General features: G+C 45.6%; 1 protein-coding gene across 3 annotated transcripts in view; it reads right to left on the bottom strand.

The window, feature by feature from the left end:
* Positions 1-11,769: 11,769 nt before the first annotated feature.
* The window catches only part of LOC123369320 (cryptochrome-1-like), a 55,097-nt gene continuing 46,421 nt past the window's right edge, over positions 11,770-20,445 (bottom strand). For 2 of the 3 annotated variants that reach the window (XM_045014769.1, XM_045014766.1), the window contains exon 12: positions 19,264-19,983. In XM_045014769.1, coding sequence (XP_044870704.1) covers positions 19,886-19,983 — 98 coding nt within the window. In that variant the 3' untranslated portion in view covers positions 19,264-19,885. Of the gene's footprint in view, positions 12,773-19,263; positions 19,984-20,445 lie in introns of those variants that run through there. The other variant, XM_045014768.1, reaches the window with a different exon arrangement.

The following is a 20,445-nucleotide window of genomic DNA, read 5'->3' as shown; positions in this document are numbered from 1 at the left end:
TATAGTATTGCAACTTTTTTTTATGGAAGGGGACCCCGAAATTGCTTTGCTCCAGGCCCATTGAATCCTCTGGGCAGCCTGACGACCAACATTGTACTTCTTCATGGTTGCCCAGAAAGTTTTGTGTCAAATGCCTTCTTGAAGTCAACAATGACTGGTGTTGTAAGTACTTCTCACATAGAACACGAAGATTGAAAATCTGTTCTGTGGTACTTATTCCAGCACAAAAGCCAGCCTGTTCTTCAGGGATGATATTCTCCGCCTGTGGCTTCAATCTGTTCAATATGACTTTTAACATCACTTTGCTGGGATGGCTAATTAATCTTATAGTCCGGTAATTTTGACACAATTGCAGGTTGCCTTTCTTTGGCAGAGTGATGATTAGTGACTGTGTCCACCTGGAGGGCCACTCACCGGTCTGCCAGATATTGTTGCAGATCTTGCTGAGTACATTTATTACTATTTCTCCTCCAAATTTCATCAGTTTGGCTGGGATGTTATCAATACCTGTAGCCTTTCCGTTCTTGAGTGACTTCACAGCTGACTCCACTTCTTCATGCAGTGTTGGAAAGTCATACTCCTCTGTTGAGTCTGAGCTGTCTAGGACACTAGGATTTCCATCTGTCTGGTGGTTGTATCGATCAAAGCAGTAATTTGTCCACCTATTGATGATGTCTTTTTCTTCTGTAACACTGGTCCCTTCTTTGTCTCGAATTGCATTAGCTTTGGTCCATCTTTCCTCCTTCTGGGGGGATAGCTCAGTGGTTTGAGGATTGGCCTGCTAAACCCCCAGTTGTGAGTTCAATTCTCAAGGGTGCCATTTAGGGAACTGGGGTAAAAATCTGTCAGGAGATTGGTCCTGCTTTGAGCAGGGGGTTGGACTACATGATCTCCTGAGGTCCTCTCCAACCCTGATATTCTATGATTCCTCCATCAGATCTTTTACAATCTGGAAGGCTCATTTGCTATTTATATTATTGATACACTCTTCAATTTTAGAGCATTGTTTTTCAACCCATATCTCCTTGGCCACTGTGATGAAGTGGGACTGTTCTTAATGTTTCCTCTGAATACTGTGTGGGTGCCTCAGTTTCCCCTATGGATTTCTTAAGTCTCCAGTGTGCATAAATTGCTGACACTTTGTATCCTAGCAACAAATGGCTGAGGCCCTTCCTCCCCTTGCAAGGAGATGGCTAAAGGTGAACAAAGAGATCAGGTGACCTCCTGGCCCGGGTAAGAGAAAAAGGCCTGAAAGGAGGGGCTGGAGGGGGTTTCAGTTTGGGGCTGGCTGGGGATAGGAAGTGAGGGCAGATGGGGTTGTCTGCCTCGCTGGGCCCCAGAATGGACCCGGCTGAGGGGTCCTGTTCTCTGTACATACACTCTCTGTTTTAGACCGTGTTCCTGTCATCTAATAAACCTCTGTTTTACTGGCTTGCTAAGAGTCACGTCTGACTGCGAAGTGAAGTGGGGGTGTGTGCAGGACCCTCTGGCTTCCCCAGGACCCCGCCTGGGTGGACTCACTGTGGGAAGCGCACGGAGAGGCATATGCTGAATGCTCCAGGGAGAGTCCCAGGAGGTGAAGCCGTGTGAGATTCTTGCCCTGAAGACAGTCTGCTCCAAGGGAGAGGAGGCTCCCCAAAGTCCTGACTGGCTTTGTGGGGAGCAGTTCCAGAGCATCGCCCGGCGACTCCGTGACAGCCACCTTCATTCCTTTCTTGATCTTTCTGCCAATCGCTCTGTATTTATCAGCTCCCTCAGTGCTGTTCTTTTCTCTCTTGAGTTCTCTTCTGATGTCACACATTTGTAGTTTTTCATTTGTGACCCAAGGTTTTGTCTTCTTATGGTGTTTCCCAAAAATGTCCATGGCTGCCTCATTCATTACAGCATTGAAATTGTTGATCATTGTTTCTACATCTTCCTCTAGAGCAAGCAGCGGAGCAAATTTTCTCATGATCATTGCTTGGAATGACTCTGCAATGCTTCCATCTCTAAGTCTTTCTAAGTCAGACTTCATTCTGGTGAACTTTGGCCTAACGATTTTCCTTAGCCGCAGTTTAGCATCACAAGGGTCATGATCACTTCCAATATTAGCACCAGGGAAGCTCCTTGTTTTAGCTCTGTTGATCCCGGAACAAAATCGGGTTTGCACCATGATGTAGTTCAGTGGCTCTCAAACTTTTTTACTGGTGACCCCTTTCACATAGCAAGCCTCTGAGTGTGACTCCCCCTTATAAATTAAGAACACTTTTTTATATATTTAACCCCATTATAAATGCTGGAGGCAAAGTGGGGCTTGGGGTGGAGGTTGACAGCTCACGACCCCCCATGAAATAACCTCATGACCCCCGAGGGGTCCCGACCCCCAGTTTGAGAACCCCTGATGTAATCGAACTGACTGTGATGTAAACCATCAGGTGCATGCCACGTTGATCATCTGGATGCTTTTTGTGCTCCTAATGTGTTTGCAAGAACCAGATTGTTATAGCTGACAAACTCTAAAATTCTCAGTCCTCTCTCATTGGTTACTGCATTACAGAAAGGGCCACAATAATCTCACCAATCTGCCAGTGCGTTAGTACCCACTTTACCATTCCAATCTCCCTGTACAATCAGGACATCTTTCTTGTGTACCTTATCAACAATGTCTTGGAGCTGATTTTAAAAATTTTCAATTTGTTCATTGTCGTAGTCTGTTCTAAGAAGCATAGACTTGTACCAATGGAACAATACAACTGGCACCTCCTAGGAATCTCTGAGAAGAATTTTGGAGAGGCATTAACAGAAGAAGGCCATGTACTCTATTACAGTGGAGAGGACAAACATGTTAACAGCGTAGGATTTCTTGTGTATAAAGATATCAAGTATTCAGTATTAGGATGCCACCCAATATCCAGCAGGCTTATTTCCGTCCGTCTAAAGGCAGTACCATTCAATATCACACTCCTTCCAGCTGCTGTAATAACACAAGAGGGAACATTCCCACTCACTTGAGTTTCAACACACAGTTTAGTTACCCTCTCACCATCTTTCATTAGCTGGTTGTTTAGGTAATGACTCATTACAGGTAAATGGGGCAGGGCCCTGTGACTTTACACTCCATATGATGTTATGAAAATATGTTAATGAGTGTGAATATAATGTAACTGGAATATGCTTCATGCAAAAGGTCTCTTGTAAGGTATCATTACAAAGCTTATAATCTACTGAGTGTGTTCATCCTATTTGTATGAATGTATCATTCTTGTATCTGAAACTAGGAATATAAAATATAACTCTGAGGTCCTATTGTAGTTATGCAAAGTGTGGACCATTAATGGTGGTTTAGAATTCTGATGGCTCCCATCAGCTAGGACACCTGACTGTAGATGGCTCTGTTTACTTGCAAGCCTTCCTGTGAGTCAGGCCAGGAAGAATGAAGGCTTGGGGGTCTCACAGGACATGTGACCATGTCACTTGGTACTGGAATCCATCTTAAACCTAGTGCTTTTCGATTTAGAAGGAGGGACGGGGACCCAAAGAGACAAAAGATTCCCACCTTGTGCCAAAGGTATATGAGAGGGTGGAACAGAACAAAGGAGACGGCAGTCATGAGAAATCCCCTAGCTACCACCTGAGCTGGAACAAGGACTGTACCAAGGATTGGGCTCAGACTAGAAAGGAGTCTAGTCTTTGAAAGAAACTTATTGGAACATCTCTGAGGGTGAGATCTGTAATCACGGCAAGAGTTCTGTGGCCGCTTTTACAGATCCAGACTAACACGGCTACCCCTCTGATATCTGTAATCAGTTTCTTAATGTATTAGGCTTAGACTTGTGTGTTTTATTTTATTTTGCTTGGTAACTTACTTTGTTCTGTCTGTTATTACTTGGAACCACTTAAATCCTACTTGTTATACTTAATAAAATCACTTACCCAGAGCAAGTAATTAATGCCTGGGGGAGCAAACAGCTGTGCATATCTCTCTATCAGTGTTCTAGAGGGAGAACAATTTATGAGTTTACCCTGTATAAGCTTTATACAGGGTAAAATGGATTTATCTGGGTACTGGAGACAGGAGCACTTCTTAAGCTGTTTTCAGTTAAGTCTGCAGCTTTTGGGGGACGTGGTTCACACCTGGGTCTGTGTTTGCAGCAGGCTAGTGTGTCTGGCTCAACAAGACAGGGTACTGAAGTCTGAAGCTGCCAGGGAAAATGGGCTCAGAGGGAGTCTCAGCACATCAGGTGACAGTCCCAAGGGGGTTTCTGTGACCCAACCTGTCACAGTGGCGTAGTCGAGCAGGATCTGTGCACAGCTGATTGCTTTGAGATACTGGTAGTGATTTTAAGTAAGTTTTAAGTGTGGTGGCTGGAGAACAGACAAAGTGGTTACCAGTTTGTTATTTTCTGTTTGCTTATTTCAGGTAAGAGAAATAGGGATAGAAAAGTAAACAAAATAAGTAAGAGTGAAGATCAGAAGAAGCTAGAACTGCACAAGTTGCAAATTGCCCAGAAAGCTGATCACTGGGTGCTGGGAAAGTCTCTGTTAACTAAGAAGGCCCTGAGCTGAGTGTGAACTCTCAGTTTCAGTGAACTGCAGAGGGGTGTGGCCCCACCTCTGGGTCTGTGCTGAAGCTGACTGGAGTGTCTAACTCAGCAAGACAGGAGTGGAGGGGCATTTGTTCTGGCAGGAAGGGGTTCTCAGTGGTATCCCAGCCCATCGAGTGACAGTCTCAAGGGAGACAAATGGAAGTGGATACACAATTTGCCCGGGAAAAGGCTGCCATGGGGTAGAAGCAGCCAGACAAGGGGCCGCACACCAGCAAACCCTTGCCTCTCTGCTGCAAACAGCAGAGAGGCAAACAGAAGGAGTTTGCCTGGGATCTGTCTGAGCAGAGGTACTCTAAGTGCTGCATTAGGGGGACTGCGCTGGTGAGTATCTGAGTGTCTGTTGAGGGGACAGTTTGGCAGTTTGACCATGTGCTTGATTGTTTGATTGCTTGCTTGTTTGAACAGTGTGAATTGGGAGTGCTTTGTTCCAGCTGGGCCTGACTTATAAAAAGGCAGTCAGCTGCGAACCAGCTGAGCAGCGAACAGCAGAGAGGCAAACAGAAGGAGTTTGCCTGGGATTTCGCCTGGAGAGAGCCTACTGAGGCCTCCCTCTCGCAGGTTTCTCTGAGTTGCGTCCGCCACAAGTAAGGAAGCTCGGAGAAGGAAGAGACTATGGATGCTGAGCGATCCGCTGTTGTGACCAGCACAGGATGCGCCATGTTTGTCTTCCTTCCACAGGATAGAAGCGACTTTGTCTGTACAAAGTGCAAGCTGATCTCCATATTGGAAGAGAAGATTCAAGGTCTGGAGAAACGAATATCAACCCTGCGTTCCATAAAAGAAAATGAGGATTTCCTGGATAGACGTCAGGATCAGCTTCAGCGGGCACAATGTTCCGAAGATTCAGAGCAGGCTACGCAGCGGGGACAGAAGGCCAGCGAGGATAATTGGCGGCATGTGACTTCCAGAAGGGGAAAGAGTACCAGAAATGTCCATGTACCAGAAACACAGATGCAGGTGAGCAACCGTTTTCATGTTCTCTCTGCAGGTACTAGTGCAGAGAGTGGAGTGGATGATACATCTGAGGGAACAGAGCAGAAGGAGACTCCACTGATTGGAAGGCATGAGATGCACCGTCCTAGGGATGGGGGTTCCACGACCACCACTCCCAAGAGGAGGAGGAGGAGGGTGGTGGTGGTCGGGGACTCTCTCCTCAGGGGGACTGAGTCATCTATCTGCCGCCCTGACCGGGAAAACCGAGAGGTGTGCTGCTTGCCAGGGGCTAGGATTCACGATGTGACGGAGAGACTGCCGAGACTCATCAAGCCCTCGAATCACTACCCCTTCCTGCTTCTCCACGTGGGCACCAATGATACTGCCAAGAATGACCTTGAGCGTATCACTGCAGACTACGTAGCTCTGGGAAGAAGGATAAAGGAGTTTGAGGCGCAAGTGGTGTTCTCGTCTATCCTCCCTGTGGCAGGAAAAGGCCGGGGTAGAGACCGTCGAATCGTGGAAATCAACTAATGGCTACGCAGATGGTGTCGGAGAGAAGGGTTTGGATTCTTTGACCATGGGATGGTCTTCCAAGAAGAAGGATTGCTAGGCAGAGACGGGCTCCACCTCATGAAGAGAGGGAAGAGCATCTTTGCAAGCAGGCTGGCTAACCTAGTGAGGAGGGCTTTAAACTAGGTTCACTGGGGGAAGGAGACCAAAGCCCCGAGGTAAGTGGGGAAGTGGGATATCAGGAGAAAGCACAAGTAGGTGAGTGCAAGAGGGACAGCAGGACGATCAGGGAGTTATCTTACATGCCTATACACAAATGCAAGAAGCCTGGGGAACAAGCAGGGAGAACTAGAAGTCCTGGCACAGTGAAGGAATTATGATGTAATTGGAATAACAGAGACTTGGTGGGATAACTCACATGATTGGAGTACTGTCATGGATGGATATAAACTGTTCAGGAAGGATAGGCAGGGCAGAAAAGGTGGGGGAGTTGTGTTGTATGTAAGAGAGCAGTATGACTGCTCAGAGCTCCAGTATGAAACTGCAGAAAAACCTGAGAGTCTCTGGATTAAATTTAGAAGTATGAACAACAAGGGTAATGTCGTGGTGGGAGTCTGCTACAGACCACCAGACGATGAGGTGGACGAGGCTTTCTTCCAGCAACTAACAGAAGTTGCTAGATCACAGGCCCTGGTTCTCATGGGTGACTTTAATCACCCCGATATCTGCTGGGAGAGCAATACAGCAGTGCACAGACAATCCAGGAAGTTTCTGGAAAGTGTAGGGGACAATTTCCTGGTGCAAGTGCTGGAGGAACCAACTAGGGGAAAAGCTCTTCTTGACCTGCTGCTCACAAACAGAGAAGAAATAGTAGAGGAAGCAATAGTGGATGGGAACCTGGGAGGCAGTGACCATGAGATGGTCGAGTTCAGGATCCTGACACAAGGAAGAAAGGAGAGCAGTAGAACAGAGACCCTGGACTTCAGAAAAGCAGACTTCGACTCCCTCAGGGAACTGATGGGCAAGGTCCCCTGGGAGAATAACATGATGGGGAAAGGAGTCGAGGAAAGCTGGCTGTATTTTAAAGAATCCTTATTGAGGTTGCAGGAACAAACCATCCCGATGTGTAGGAAGAAAAGTAAATATGGCAGGCGACCAGCTTGGCTTAACAGTGAAATCCTTGCTCGTCTTAAACACAAAAAAACAGCTTACAAGAAGTGGAAGATTGGGCAAATAACCAGGGAGGAGTATAAAGGTATTGTTCAGGCATGCAGGAGTGAAATTAGGAAGGCCAAATCACACTTGGAGTTGCAGCTAGCCGGAGATGTTAGGAGTAACAAGAAGGGTTTTTTCAGGTATGTTAGCAACAAGAAGAAAGTCAAGGAAAGTGTGGGCCCCTTGCTGAATGAGGGAGGGAACCTAGTGACAGAGGATGTGGAGAAAGCTAGTGTACTCAATGCTTTTTTTGCCTCTGTCTTCACAGACAAGGTCAGCTCCCAGACAGCTGCACTCTGCAGCATGGTATGGGGAGGAGGTGACCAGCTCTCTGTGGAGAAAGAAGTAGTTCGGGACTATTTAGAAAAGCTGGATGAGCACAAGTCCATGGGGCCGGATGCACTGCATCCGAGGGTGCTAAAGGAGTTGGCCGATGAGATTGCAGAGCCATTGGCCATTATCTTTGAAAAATCATGGCGATCGGGGGAGGTCCCGGATGACTGGAAAAAAGCTAATGTAGTGCCCATCTTTAAAAAAGGGAAGAAAGAAGATCCAAGGAACTACAGGCCAGTCAGTCTCACCTCAGTCCCTGGAAAAATCATGGAACAGGTCCTCAAGGAATCAATCCTGAACCACTTAAAGGAGGGGAAAGTGATCAGGAACAGTCAGCATGGATTCACCAAGGGCAAATCATGCCTGACTCACCTAATTGCCTTCTATGATGAGATAACCGGCTCTGTGGATGAGGAGAAAGCAGTGGATGTGCTATTTCTGGACTTTAGCAAAGCTTTTGATACAGTCTCCCACAGTATTCTTGCCAGCAAGTTAAAGAAGTATGGGCTGGATGAATGGACGGTAAGGTGGATAGAAAACTGGCTAGATGGTCGGGCTCAACGGGTAGTGATCAATGGTTCCATGTCTAGTTGGCAGCCGGTATCAAGTGGAGTGTCCCAAGGGTCGGTGCTGGGGCCGGTTTTGTTCAATATCTTCATTAACGATCTGGTGGATGGTGTGGACTGCACCCTTAGCAAGTTTGCTGATGACACTAAACTGGGAGGAGTGGTTGATACGCTGGAGGGTAGGGATAGGATACAGAGGGACCTAGACACATTAGAGGATTGGGCCAAAAGAAATATGATGAGGTTCAACAAGGACAAGTGCAGAGTCCTGCACTTAGGACGGAAGAATCCCATGCACTGCTACAGACTAGGGACCGAATGGCTGGGCAGCAGTTCTGCACAAAAGGACCTAGGGGTTACAGTGGACGAAAAGCTGAATATGAGTCAACAGTGTGCCCTTGTTGCCAAGAAAGCTAATGGCATTTTGGGTTGTATAAGTAGGGGCATTTCCAGCAGATCGAGGGATGTGATCATTCCCCTCTATTCAGCACTGGTGAGGCCTCATTTGGAGTACTGTGTCCAGTTTTGGGGCCCACACTACAAGAAGGATGTGGATAAATTGGAGAGAGTCCAGCGGAGGGCAACAAAAATGATTAGGGGGCTGGAGCACATGACTTATGAGGAGAGGCTGAGGGAACTGGGATTGTTTAGCCTGCGGAAGAGAAGAATGAGGGGGGATTTGATAGCTGCTTTCAACTACCTGAAAGGGGGTTCCAAAGAGGATGGATCTAGACTGTTCTCAGTGGTAGAAGATGACAGAACAAGGAGTAATGGTATCAAGTTGCAGAGGGGGAGATTTAGGTTGGACATTAGGAAAAACTTTTTCACTAGTAGGGTGGTGAAGAACTGGAATGGGTTACCTAGGGAGGTGGTGGAATCTCCTTCCTTAGAGGTTTTTAAGGTCAGGCTTGACAAAGCCCTGGCTGCGATGATTTAGTTGGGTTTGGTCCTGCTTTGAGCAGCGGGTTGGACTAGATGACCTCCTGAGGTCCCTTCCAACCCTGAGATTCTATGATTCTATGACTTAAAAGACAAAGAAATTGAGACCCAGAAGCATGAACTGGTTGTAATGGAGTGGAAGAGGTGCACAGAGACATGTATCCTGGGGGTGAAAGTTGGGGTCCTGGTGACTGCTGCAGTGGGAACAGACCCCCAGGACTCTGTAGCTGGAAGCAAGCCCAACTTGAGTGTAAGCAGGGGGTGAGGGGAGGATTTTGCTGGCCAGTGAAAGGTCTGTCATAGCTGGTAGCTGTGAGCCCACAGCTGGATCAGGGTCATCTTCCCTTTTGGGGGAAACAGGAGTGTCTGCCCCAGAGGGGAGCCCAAAGAGGAATTTTAGGTATACGCCCTCCACTATGGACAGTGTCCAAATCTCTGGCAGTAAGTTCAGAAGGAGGGTGTGACATTGCATTTCATATGATGTTATGAAAATATGCTAATGAGTGTGAATATAATGTAACTGGAATATGCTTCATGCAAAAGGTCTCCTGTAAGGTATCATTACAAAGCTTATAATCTACTGAGTGTGTTCATCCTATTTGTATGACTGTGTCATTCTTGTATCTGAAACTAGGAACGTAAATTACAACTCCGAGGTTCTATTATAGTTATGCAAAGTGGTTTATGGTGGTTTAGAATCTTGATGGCTCCCATCAATTAGGACAATTGATTATAGCTGGCTCTGTTTATTTGCAACCCTTCCTGTGAGTCAGGCTGGGAAAGATGAAGGCTTGGGGTCTCACAGGACATGTGACCATGTCACCTAGTACTGGAATCCATCTTAAACCTGGTGCTTTTCTATTTAGAAGGAAGGATGGAGACCCAAAGAGACAAAAGATTCCCGCCTTGTGCCAAAGGCATATAAGGGGGTAGAACAGAACAAAAGATGCTGCAGTCATGAGAAATCCCCTAGCTACCACCTGAGCTGGAACAAGGACTGTACCGGGGAAAGGATTGGGCCCAGACTAGAAAGGAGTCCTGTCTCTGAAAGAAGCTTATTGGAACATCTCTGAGGGTGAGATTTTATCTGTAATCAGTTTCTTAATGTATTAGACTTAGACACGCATTTTTTATTTTCTTTTGCTAGGTAACTTACTTTGTTCTGTCTGTTATTACTTGGAACCACATAAATCCTACTTGTTATACTTAATAAAATCACTTTTTTCTTATTAATTAACCCAGAGCAAGTAATTAATACCTGGGGGAGCAAACAGCTGTGCATATCCCTCTATCAGTGTTCTAGAGGGAGAACAATTTATGAGTTTACCCTGTATAAGCTTTATACAGAGTAAAATGGATTTATTTGGGGTTTGAACCCCATTGGGAGCTGGATATCTGGGTGTTGGAGACAGGAGCACTTCTTAAGCTCTTTTCAGTTAAGCCTGCAGCTTTTGGGGGACATGGTTCACACCTGGGTCTGTGCTAGCGTGTCTGGCTCAACAAGACAGGGTACTGAAGTCCCAAGCTGCCAGGGAAAACGGGCTCAGAGGTAGTCTCAGCACATCAAGTGGCAGTCCCAAGAGGATTTCTGTGACCCAGCCCATCACAGGCCCCTCAGCAGGCATGACATCTTTTGGTTTGTGATTGTTTTGCCAAGGGTATCTGCCCAGCAAGGCCAGCTTTAGGAAGCGTGGGGCCTGATTTGAATACCTGGCGGCGGTCCGGGTCTTCCGTGACACTTCGGCGGCGGGTCCTTCACTCGCTCTTGTCACTGAAGGACCTGCCGCCGAAGACCTGGAGCGAGTGAAGGACCCACTGCTGAAGTGCCGCTGAAAACCCGGACTGTCGTCGGGTGAGTAAAAATTAAAAAGGCACCTAAGAGAGGCGCTCTTCTTTAGGGCGTGGGGCCCTCTTAGGCGCAGGGCTCAATTCGGGGGAATCGGCCTAAAGCTGGCCCTGCTGCCCAGTTAAATTGCATTTATTATTTTTTCATTTTCTGTTAATGTTTACAATTGTTAGGCAGACCAAGTCTAGAGGGAATTATTCAGTGCTAGTAGGACCTTGACAACAGTTGAAGGGGTTGAGAGGAACTTTTACAACTGGATTCTGGCAACTGTAGGGTTTGGGGATAAGGGCACTTACTGGCTGTTAACTGTGAGTAACCCCATGGTTCAAAGCAGTCATGGTTTGCAGGGGTGGTTGGGGGAGTGGGTTGAGGAGAGGTCATTTTAGTGCTGTTCGGTTACTTCAATTTATTTTTCCTGTTCTCAGTGTTGTCAAACTCACAGGGAACTTTATCCACCCTTTTCTTTTTCTTCCCCAGTTAATAAATGTATCTGTCATTTCCATGCACGTTGCACTTTCCACATGTCTCCAGTTTAGTATGTTCTAGTCACATATACCTGGACAGGAGAGGGAGTTGGGGTGGGTTGGGAGAGACAGAAAGGACCTTCAGTTTTCTACCCAGGGGAGTTATGTGACTCACGGTACTGATTGGTGGGGTCTAAAGCGGGGGAGGAGGGGACAACACAAAACAATTTACCCTTTCATCATAGCCAGAATGAAGGGTCCACACATAAGTAAACAAAAATAACATTTACTGAAACTAGTGAATGTAGCATAACTCTGAACTTATTTTTAAAAGCAACTGTGAAAGAAAGCAAAACAGATCAGACTCCCTCAGAACATTGAAACTATGATGTCTATGACCTTGTGTTGTTGGCCTTGAACTCCCTTTCCCCCAGAGAAGGGGGAAATGGCTGCAGAAAACAGTCCGGGCAGTGGCATAGCCAGGTTCTACTAGCAGGGGGAGCAAACACATGAAAAAAGGTGCCGAAGCAGCGAAGGAAAAAAAAAAAGAAAAAACCCAAGTCTTGCCGCCGAAGACCCGGAGCGGCTGAAGGACCCGCCGCCGAAGACCTGGAGTGGCTGAAGGACCTGCCACCAAATTGCCACCGAAGATCCGGACTGCTGGGGTGAGTGTAAAAATTAAAAAGGCGCCACTTTTGGGGAATGTGCTCAGTGGGGAGTGGCTGCTCCCCCGCTTCCCCCCTAGCTATGCTATTGAGTCCAGGGGGACAAACAGGGGGCATCTCTTGCATGTGGTTTGGGGGTGGGACACACAACAGCCTTCAGGCACAGTCTCAGTCAGGCTCATTGTTCCCCTCCTACATGGTCACAGGGCTTCTCCTAGTAGGGGCTCTGGGTGCCAGTGCAGGCTGCTGTGCCTGGAGTCCTGCAGCCCCTGTCTTGTCACTGGGGGTGGGGTTTGAATCCTCCATCTCAGCAGCACCCTGCGTTGCAGATGCTGGAGGAGGAATAGATGGTGGATGAGGAGGAGGTGCCAGTTCCCAGACATTGGCAGTGGCTATTGTGGCAGGCAGGACTGAATCCTTTCCACTACCACTTGTACCTGGGTCTGCAACAGGACATGCTTCCGGTCCCTTTGGGCAAGCTCCTGTTCCCTTTACCGAGTGTCCTGCTCCATTATTGACTCCTGCCTCTAGCGAAAATGTTCCTCCCACTCAGCAGCCCATTCCTCCCTTCCTCTCATAAAGTCAAATTGCTTCTGACTCCTGTCGATGCCAATGAGCAGGTCCTCAAGTGTACTCCCTCTGCTCCTACTGTCCCTGGGCTGCTGCTCCTGGCTCCCAGGTAGAATGGACTCATCCTTCTCAGCCAAAGGTCCTGCCAAGTCAATCACAAGAGCAGCATTATATTTTTTCTTTCCCTTCAAAGCAGGTAAAAAATCGTCCGACATAACATAACTTTGCTGTTGAAGGCCACAGTACAGACACTTTTTGGCATTTAAGGAATGCAGTTGTTTCATTATCCTTATTTCTCAGATAACGTTTGCAGTCCCTCAGAAAGGAGCACATGCTTAAAATTTTAGGTAGTATGAAATAATAGGTTTTTAAAAAAATGTAATGTCTTTAAGTGTGTGATTGGGTCGGTGGGCTGGGGGCATGCATTTATTTTAGGGGCAATGTTAATGGTTCCCACTCTCTTTTTTTAAGCCTGGCCATCAACTAGACAGAGAAAACAGCAGTTCTGAAAGTACCAGACTGGAAAAAGGAGGTGGCTTCCCAGTCCTGTGGTGGCAATCCAACAATCTATGCCAGAGAGATGTTGGTGTTGCTGCTCACCCCTCTAGCTATTGCTGAATGGAGGGGTTTTGGTGAGCTATGAACATGGACCCAGAACATTTGTACTACCATTGGACCTTAAGAACCAGCTAGAATTTCTGCTGCACCTGAAATTTGTGGACTTATACCTACAGGACTGGGATGTAATCCAAACAGAAATACATTATATACTAAGATAGAAGATGATGCCTGCATGGAAAGGGAGAAGCAAACCACTGCAAATGCTTACCCTTCCCAAGCCAGCCAGTGTCAGGAAATCCAGCCCCTTCGTCTAGTGAAGAGCAGAGAAAGGAACAGGGAAAGAAAGAATCACAAAGCAACTGTACTTTTTTCCCATGAACTTTCCAATCAAGACTGCAAGCCACACACTTTCCCTGTGCAACCACTGGAGCAGATCCACCTCCTGCACATGTCTTTTTCCTGCCTTTCTAACCACTCAGTGACAGACTTGAAGGTGGCAATTTTGCAACAAAAAAACTTCAAAAACAGACTCCAAAGAGAGACTGCTGAACTTGAATTAATATGCAAACTAGATACTATTAACTGTGGTCTAAACAAAGACTGGGAATGGTTGGGTCATTACACCAATTGAATCTATTTCCCTATGTTAAGTTCTCCTCACACCTTCTATGGGCCATCTTAATTATCACTTCAAAAAGTTTTTTTTCCTCCTGCTAACGATAGCTCATCTCAATTGATTAGACTCTGCCTGTTGGTATGCATACTTCCACCTTTTCATGTTCTCTGTATGTATAAATATCTCCTGTCTGTGTGTTCCATTCTATGCATCCGAAGAAGTGAACTTTAGCTCACGAAAGCTCATGCTAAAATAAATTTGTTAGTCTTTAAGGTGCCACAAGTACTCCTGTTTTTTTTCCGGATACAGACTAACACGGCTGCTACTCTGAAACCTAACAGAAAAGTGTTAATTTCAAAGCAAGTGACCACTGTGTGTGATGACCGGTGGTCAAAGACTCTAAGTGCATTCCTCACTCATCAGCATCAAAGGAAAAGTCCATGTGGGTAGTGAGTGACCCTGTCAGCTTGTCTTCTGTGAGAATAAGCTGTAAGAATGGATTCAAGGAAAGATCTTTTGTCTCTGGACTCTTACAGGGAAGTGTTCCAGATGCAAAGTGGAGATCCCCAGCGACAATCTGGGTACCCTGAAAAGAATTTTGGGAAACTGGCAGTTTATTACATCATTGCCACCATTTGGAATTACAAACAGTGACTTACCTGTGCATATATTTTACCTGCTTTAACCTCTCAATAACTCATTTCCTTTTCTTAGCTAATAAACCTTTAGTTAGTTTACTAAAGAATTGGCTGCCAGCATTGTCTTTGGTGTAAAAGTTGAGTACCAGTTGATCTGGGGTAAATGACTGGTCCCTTGGGACTGGTGAGGTGTGATTTTTGGTTTAAGTGACCTTTTATCACAAAGTCTAGTTTGTCTGGGTGGCAAGATAGACTGGAGAGTCTAAGGGGACTGTCTGTGACTCTATAGTAAGACTGGTATAGTGATCCAGGAGTTTACATTTGTCACTGCTAGGTGAAATCTAATTATAGAGCACACCACCAGGTTGGGGCATCTGCCTGTTTTCTGACAGTGTGCCCTGAGGTAGGCACTCACATTTGTGAGCCACTCCAGACAGCGTGACAGGGGCAACTTTCCCAAGCCTGACTCCCTTTGCTCTTTAATGGATATATTCTAATCCAGTATGCATAGGAATTCAAGGAAAGCATCATAGAATCATAGAATATCAGGGTTGGAAGGGACCTCAGGAGGTCATCTAGTCCAACCTCCTGCTCAAAGCAGGACCAATCCCCAACTAAATCATCCCAGCCAGGGCTTTATCAAGCCTGACCTTAAAAACCTCTAAGGAAGGAGATTCCACCACCTCCCTAGGTAACCCATTCCAGTGCTTCACTGCCCTCCTAGTGAAAAAGTTTTCCTAATATCCAACCTAAACCTCCCACACTGCAACTTGAGACCATTACTCCTTGTTCTGTCCTCTGGTACCACTGAGAACAGTCTAGATCCATCCTCTTTGGAACCCCCTTACAGGTAGTTGAAAGCAGCTATCAAATCCCCCTTCATTCGTCTCTTTTGCAGACTAAATAATCCCAGTTCCCTCAGCCTCTCCTCGTAAGTCATGTGCTCCAGCCCCCTAATCATTTTTGTTGCCCTCCGCTGGACTCTTTCCAATTTTTCCACATCCTTCTTGTAGTGTGGGGCCCAAAACTGGACACAGTACTCCAGATGAGGCCCCACCAATGCCAAATAGAGGGGAATGATCACAAAAGGCCAAAGTGAGGAGAGGAAGATGGACATTTCTGCCCCTCTGTGCAATCTAAATGGAGGGCAGGTGGGTGGTTAGCCTCATTAATAACCAAAGCTGCTTGATGTGATTTATACATGACTGTCTGTCAATACAGAAGGGTTTCTTGAAAATCTATTTTTTTAAATGAGCCAAAACAAATATTGCCACTCTACCCAGTCAAAGGCCTTCTTTGCATCCAGAGATAATACTAAATAAGGTTTGGACTCTAATTGGATTGAAAGTACTAGATTTACTACACACTGGACATTATCTACTCCTTGATGTCCAACTATAGGTTCCACTCAAACTCTGTGGATAAGTCTTCTCCATGTCAATATAGATTGCAGACAATCTACTGGAGTGCTGAAATTGTGTCTAACTAAATTATTTAGTAGTGCTACAGCTGATTATGAAACTTGTAACAGTGACACTTTCTATTATACATGCCAGAACCCTATTTTCAATGTCTTAGAACTATTTTTTCCCCAAAATTCTGCATTTTGAATTCTAGTGGCAAACAATATGAAGGTTGAAGTTTTAAAGTGTAGTCAAATTTGAGTTAACTCCTTGCAAACAAACCCATGAAAGACCAAACTCAGGCCTCATCTAACAGATTGCAATGTCAATGGAAAGATTTATGGCCTGCTTCAATGGTGATGAAACAGTGATTATCTGCTTGGTTTACTAACAGCTGAATGGATTTTCATGTAACTTAAAAAAAATCTTTGTGCTGACACCAAGTATAGAAATTTCCAGGCTCAAAGAAAAATTTTGGAGTGAGTGAGAAGAGCTGTTCGTAACTGGACAAAAGTTGCAACTTCATCTGTAAGATTCACAACCACAAAATCTATTACACAGTGAAAAAACTAAAAGAGAGTGGTGGTTCTGTAATCCAAATTTGAATTTGCAGTCCTTTGTCTCTTTCTAGTGGCTGGTTCACATAAGACATTTATAAGTCTGCTAAAGTGTCCGGCTAATGAATTACAGATACCAATTTACAAAATGGCTAAGTGACTAGGCTCCTAAGTCCTATTTTCAAAAGTGACTCAAGCATTTAGGAGGGTAAGTTTTATTGAAAGTCCCTGGGGCTTAGACTCCTAACTCACTTAGTGATTTTTGAAAATTTTACACATCGTCCTTTAGCTCAAGCTGTGAAGTTTCAACCATTGAAAGTCTTGAGTTTAAACCTTATTATCAATCCAAGCAGGGTTAGTTACAAAATGTTGCCTTATGCAGGGTTTCAACTCCAGTAGACCCCCACATTCTCAGGATGAGTGTCACCAGATGGCGGAAGCATGTAACTCACCCTAGGAAAGAAACTGCCTTTGTCTCCCTTCACGGGCTGGTCCAAAAAATACAGGTTTATGAATCTGCTACTGTTTAACAGCTAGTGAATTTATTCCTTTAGCTCAAGCAGTAATTCTTGTGCTTTTAGCAGTGAAGGGCCCAAGTTCAAACCTGTTGTCAGCCTAAGTGGAGTCAGTACAATCTCTTATTAACATTCCTTGGTCACCCTTTATTACATGATGTCATTTAGAATTTAAGAGTGAGATCTTCACTCTTGCTCTGGCCCATTTACACTGGGTAAAAGGAGCAGAGCAGAGTAAAAGGGCCCTAAAAGCTTGGATGCAGTTGGGGAAGGAACTGCAGAAGACAATAAGTAAGACGGCAAGTGTCCAATATAGGCAACTTTGGCCACAATGTAAACACAGACCTCCCCAAAAATAAGCTGCATAGAAAAATAATAGCAGGGGCTATAATAAATGTTATTCCGCCTGAAAACAAAAAGTTGGCTTTTTCGTGTATAAAACAAACATAACGTCACCCAATATGGTGAATTATTTTGTATTTAAGGCACTCATCACTTTGGTAGCTGAGTGCACTTTGCATGGCTTAAATCCAGTCACTACCATTGCCAAATATGAACAGTCGAACATCACACTCAAGAGAACAGAGAAAGACTGATCAGTTGGCTATGTGCTCAGGGTATCATAACTCTCAATAAGTGGGAAGCCTGCACAGCGGGATGTGTGGCCAAGTTTACATTTAATTATTGTTGGCCTTTTGCCGAGCAGTAGCAGATTTCAGGGTCTTTTAAGTCAGGTTCCCCCTGGAGAAGACATTGGTGATATGGATTTTGTCTATTTACAAAATGTACCCAAGTCCTGTTCCCTTGAACAAGTGGTCACAAACTCTACAAGGGTAACTGCCTCCTGCACAAACTTCAGCTAAAGCACCACTGCTTTGTGACCAGGAAGCAGATGTCTCAGGTCTCCATTTCTTTTGGAATCTTTGTGCTCAACACATTGTTCCTTGCTTCTGCTTCAGCTTCTGGGCTTTACCTGGGCACCCCCATGTCTAAACCTGCTCACCTCGCACTACATAGCTCAAAAGGTGAGTGTGGGCATCAACCCTCCTTCTGTACAACCACTTTGCAATACAAAGGAACTTCAGAAAGTGTTAAACTGCCCACAAGAGAGTGTTTTAACCCACACAATCCCCTTACTAGCTGATTGGGTGCTTAATATGGTTAATTTAAACTCTTTCTATGGAGAGTTTCAAGCCTATACATCAATGATTTAATGTATATGAGATCAGCACCTATTGGCATAACAATACATTTCTGGTGGTAATGAATTTAAGAGGTATTGAACTGCTACTAAAGGTCCTATCTCTGGCTATCCCAAGTGTCACCTTTAAGATAGTTAGTTACAATGCTCTTTATAAGCATAGGTCAGAGATGGAAAGGTGCTCTTTTAGGTAGTGAGATTTTAGGCCTAGGCCATATGGGGCTTATGAGTAATGACTGACACCTTGACTATGACAAGGCAAGATCCACATCCAAGCCTCCATTTCCACCTGTAGTTGGCAAATATGTTATGGACACTAATGCAGTTTGTATGGCTAGGAGCAGTGAGGAGTCTAGTTAAACCCCAAGACTGGGTTTTGACCACATCTGAGCAGATGGAGCAGTAACAGATTGCACCAGTGCTTCCTCTCAAAAATACTTTTCCTTGCTAATCATAGAATATCAGGGTTGGAAGAGACCTCAGGAGGTCATCTAGTCCAACCCCCTGCTCAAAGCAGGGCCAATCCCCAACTAAATCCCCAAATGGCCCTCTCAAGGATTGAACTCACAACGCTGGGTTTAGCAGGCCAATACTCAAACCAATGAGCTATTCTTCCCTCCGTAACTAGCACCTCCATCTTCTCCCACATAGGTTTTAGAGAACTGGCTTTCATCCAGGTCCCCTGGTAACTAGTATGTCTGATGAAGAACCGTAGAGCTGAATATCATCTGCATGCCATCTCTTCCCGCAGCAGCTTCATGTAGACTTTGTACAGCAGAGGTGACAGGACTGATCCCCTTCAGGCCTGTGTAGATATGTGATTTTATTAATTCCTGCCAGGTCCTGCAGATGTACTAGCAACGCCTTGTCATGAGCATTGTCAAAGGCCACTGGATGATCCAGCATTATCACCAGAAATGTCTGGCCTCTCTCCATGGCCTGTTGATTGTCATGATTCGTGCCATTTCCGTACTAGGTTCATGGGCTCTTTGGGATGAAGGAACTTGGAGATGCCAGATTGCGCTGGAGTTGCCCTTCCCACCAGTCCCTCAAGGAGTTGTCCCAGAGACACAGGAGGACACCATGCATGATGGTGGATTGTTCTGTGGACTCTAATTTGCATAAGTCAGAAACTTCAACAATAACAACAACAAAAATCTATTTAAAACAAAACCACCAACCCCCTCCCCAAATAAAACCCCCAACCAGACAATGGGCTACTCTACTTCTCTTTGAAATTTCACAAACATTTCAATTTAAAGTGACTTTTTGCTTGCATTCAATTAACAAAAAAATCCCGTATTTTTGCAGGAACTTACTCTGGTGGCCTTTAGTGCCGCTATCAAAAACTGGGTTGCAGCCCCAGTTTCACAAGGTATTGAGCACATGTCTAACTTTAAGTACATGGGTAGTCATATGGAAACCAATGGGACTGCATGCGTGCTTAACATTTCCACATGCACATTGGTACACGTTGCTGAATCGAGCACTGTGAGCCCACAGGTAGGGTTGGCACACACAACCAAGTGCAGTTTTAGGGCTGGTCTACACAGAGCAGTAATATAAACGTGTGTGTGGGGGGGGGCGTGATTTTAGTTGGTCTATGTGTTACCTGCCAGTGCAAACTAAATGTTCCCAAATGCACTTAAATATAGTACAAGCCATCCATCCAGTACAATCATTAACTGTTCACATGATTCCCCCAACAAGAATCTGGATCTTCTTTTTGCCATTCTGCAGATCTTGGTTAAGTCCTTACAGAATCTATGTCTGTTCTCTGTTCCTGGCACGTTTTCCTTTCTTTGAATTTTCTTCAGAGCGTTCACGCTTTAGCCCCATTTCCATTGGATCATCCATGTCATCTAGGGAAGGGGAGAAAAAGAAAAAGCATAAAACTACTGCACAAAAGCAGCTTTGAGGGTAGAGCACTGGACAGGGACTCAAGAGACCTGGGTTTTATTTCCAGCTCTGCCACTGACTTGCAGGGGGAGCTTGGGCAAGTCACTTCCCCACACCGCCGCAAATTTCAAGTGGCTAAAGCAGGACACAGCACCACCTAGGTTTGGCCCATCTGCCCCTCCGTAGATGGAGACAGAGGGACAGCTGGACCAAACCTGAGTGGTGCTGCAACCCTATGTGCCAGGTCACAATGCCACCTAATTTGGGGTCCTAAGGCAAACTGTAATTCCCCCCATCAGCCTTGAATGCGGTAAATGTTCACTTCAGCTGGTACAGGGAGAATTTTGGGGGTCAAAGCAAGGAAGACCTGGGACTGTTGGGAGGTCTGCGTGCCCCTCTCGGTGCCTCAGTTTCCCCATCTGTAA

The sequence above is a fragment of the Mauremys mutica genome, chromosome 4, assembly GCF_020497125.1.
Source record: "Mauremys mutica isolate MM-2020 ecotype Southern chromosome 4, ASM2049712v1, whole genome shotgun sequence".
NCBI classification, from domain to species: domain Eukaryota; kingdom Metazoa; phylum Chordata; order Testudines; family Geoemydidae; genus Mauremys; species Mauremys mutica.
The sequence above is the reverse complement of the archived record's forward strand: the minus strand, read 5'-3'. Positions and strand labels throughout refer to the sequence as shown.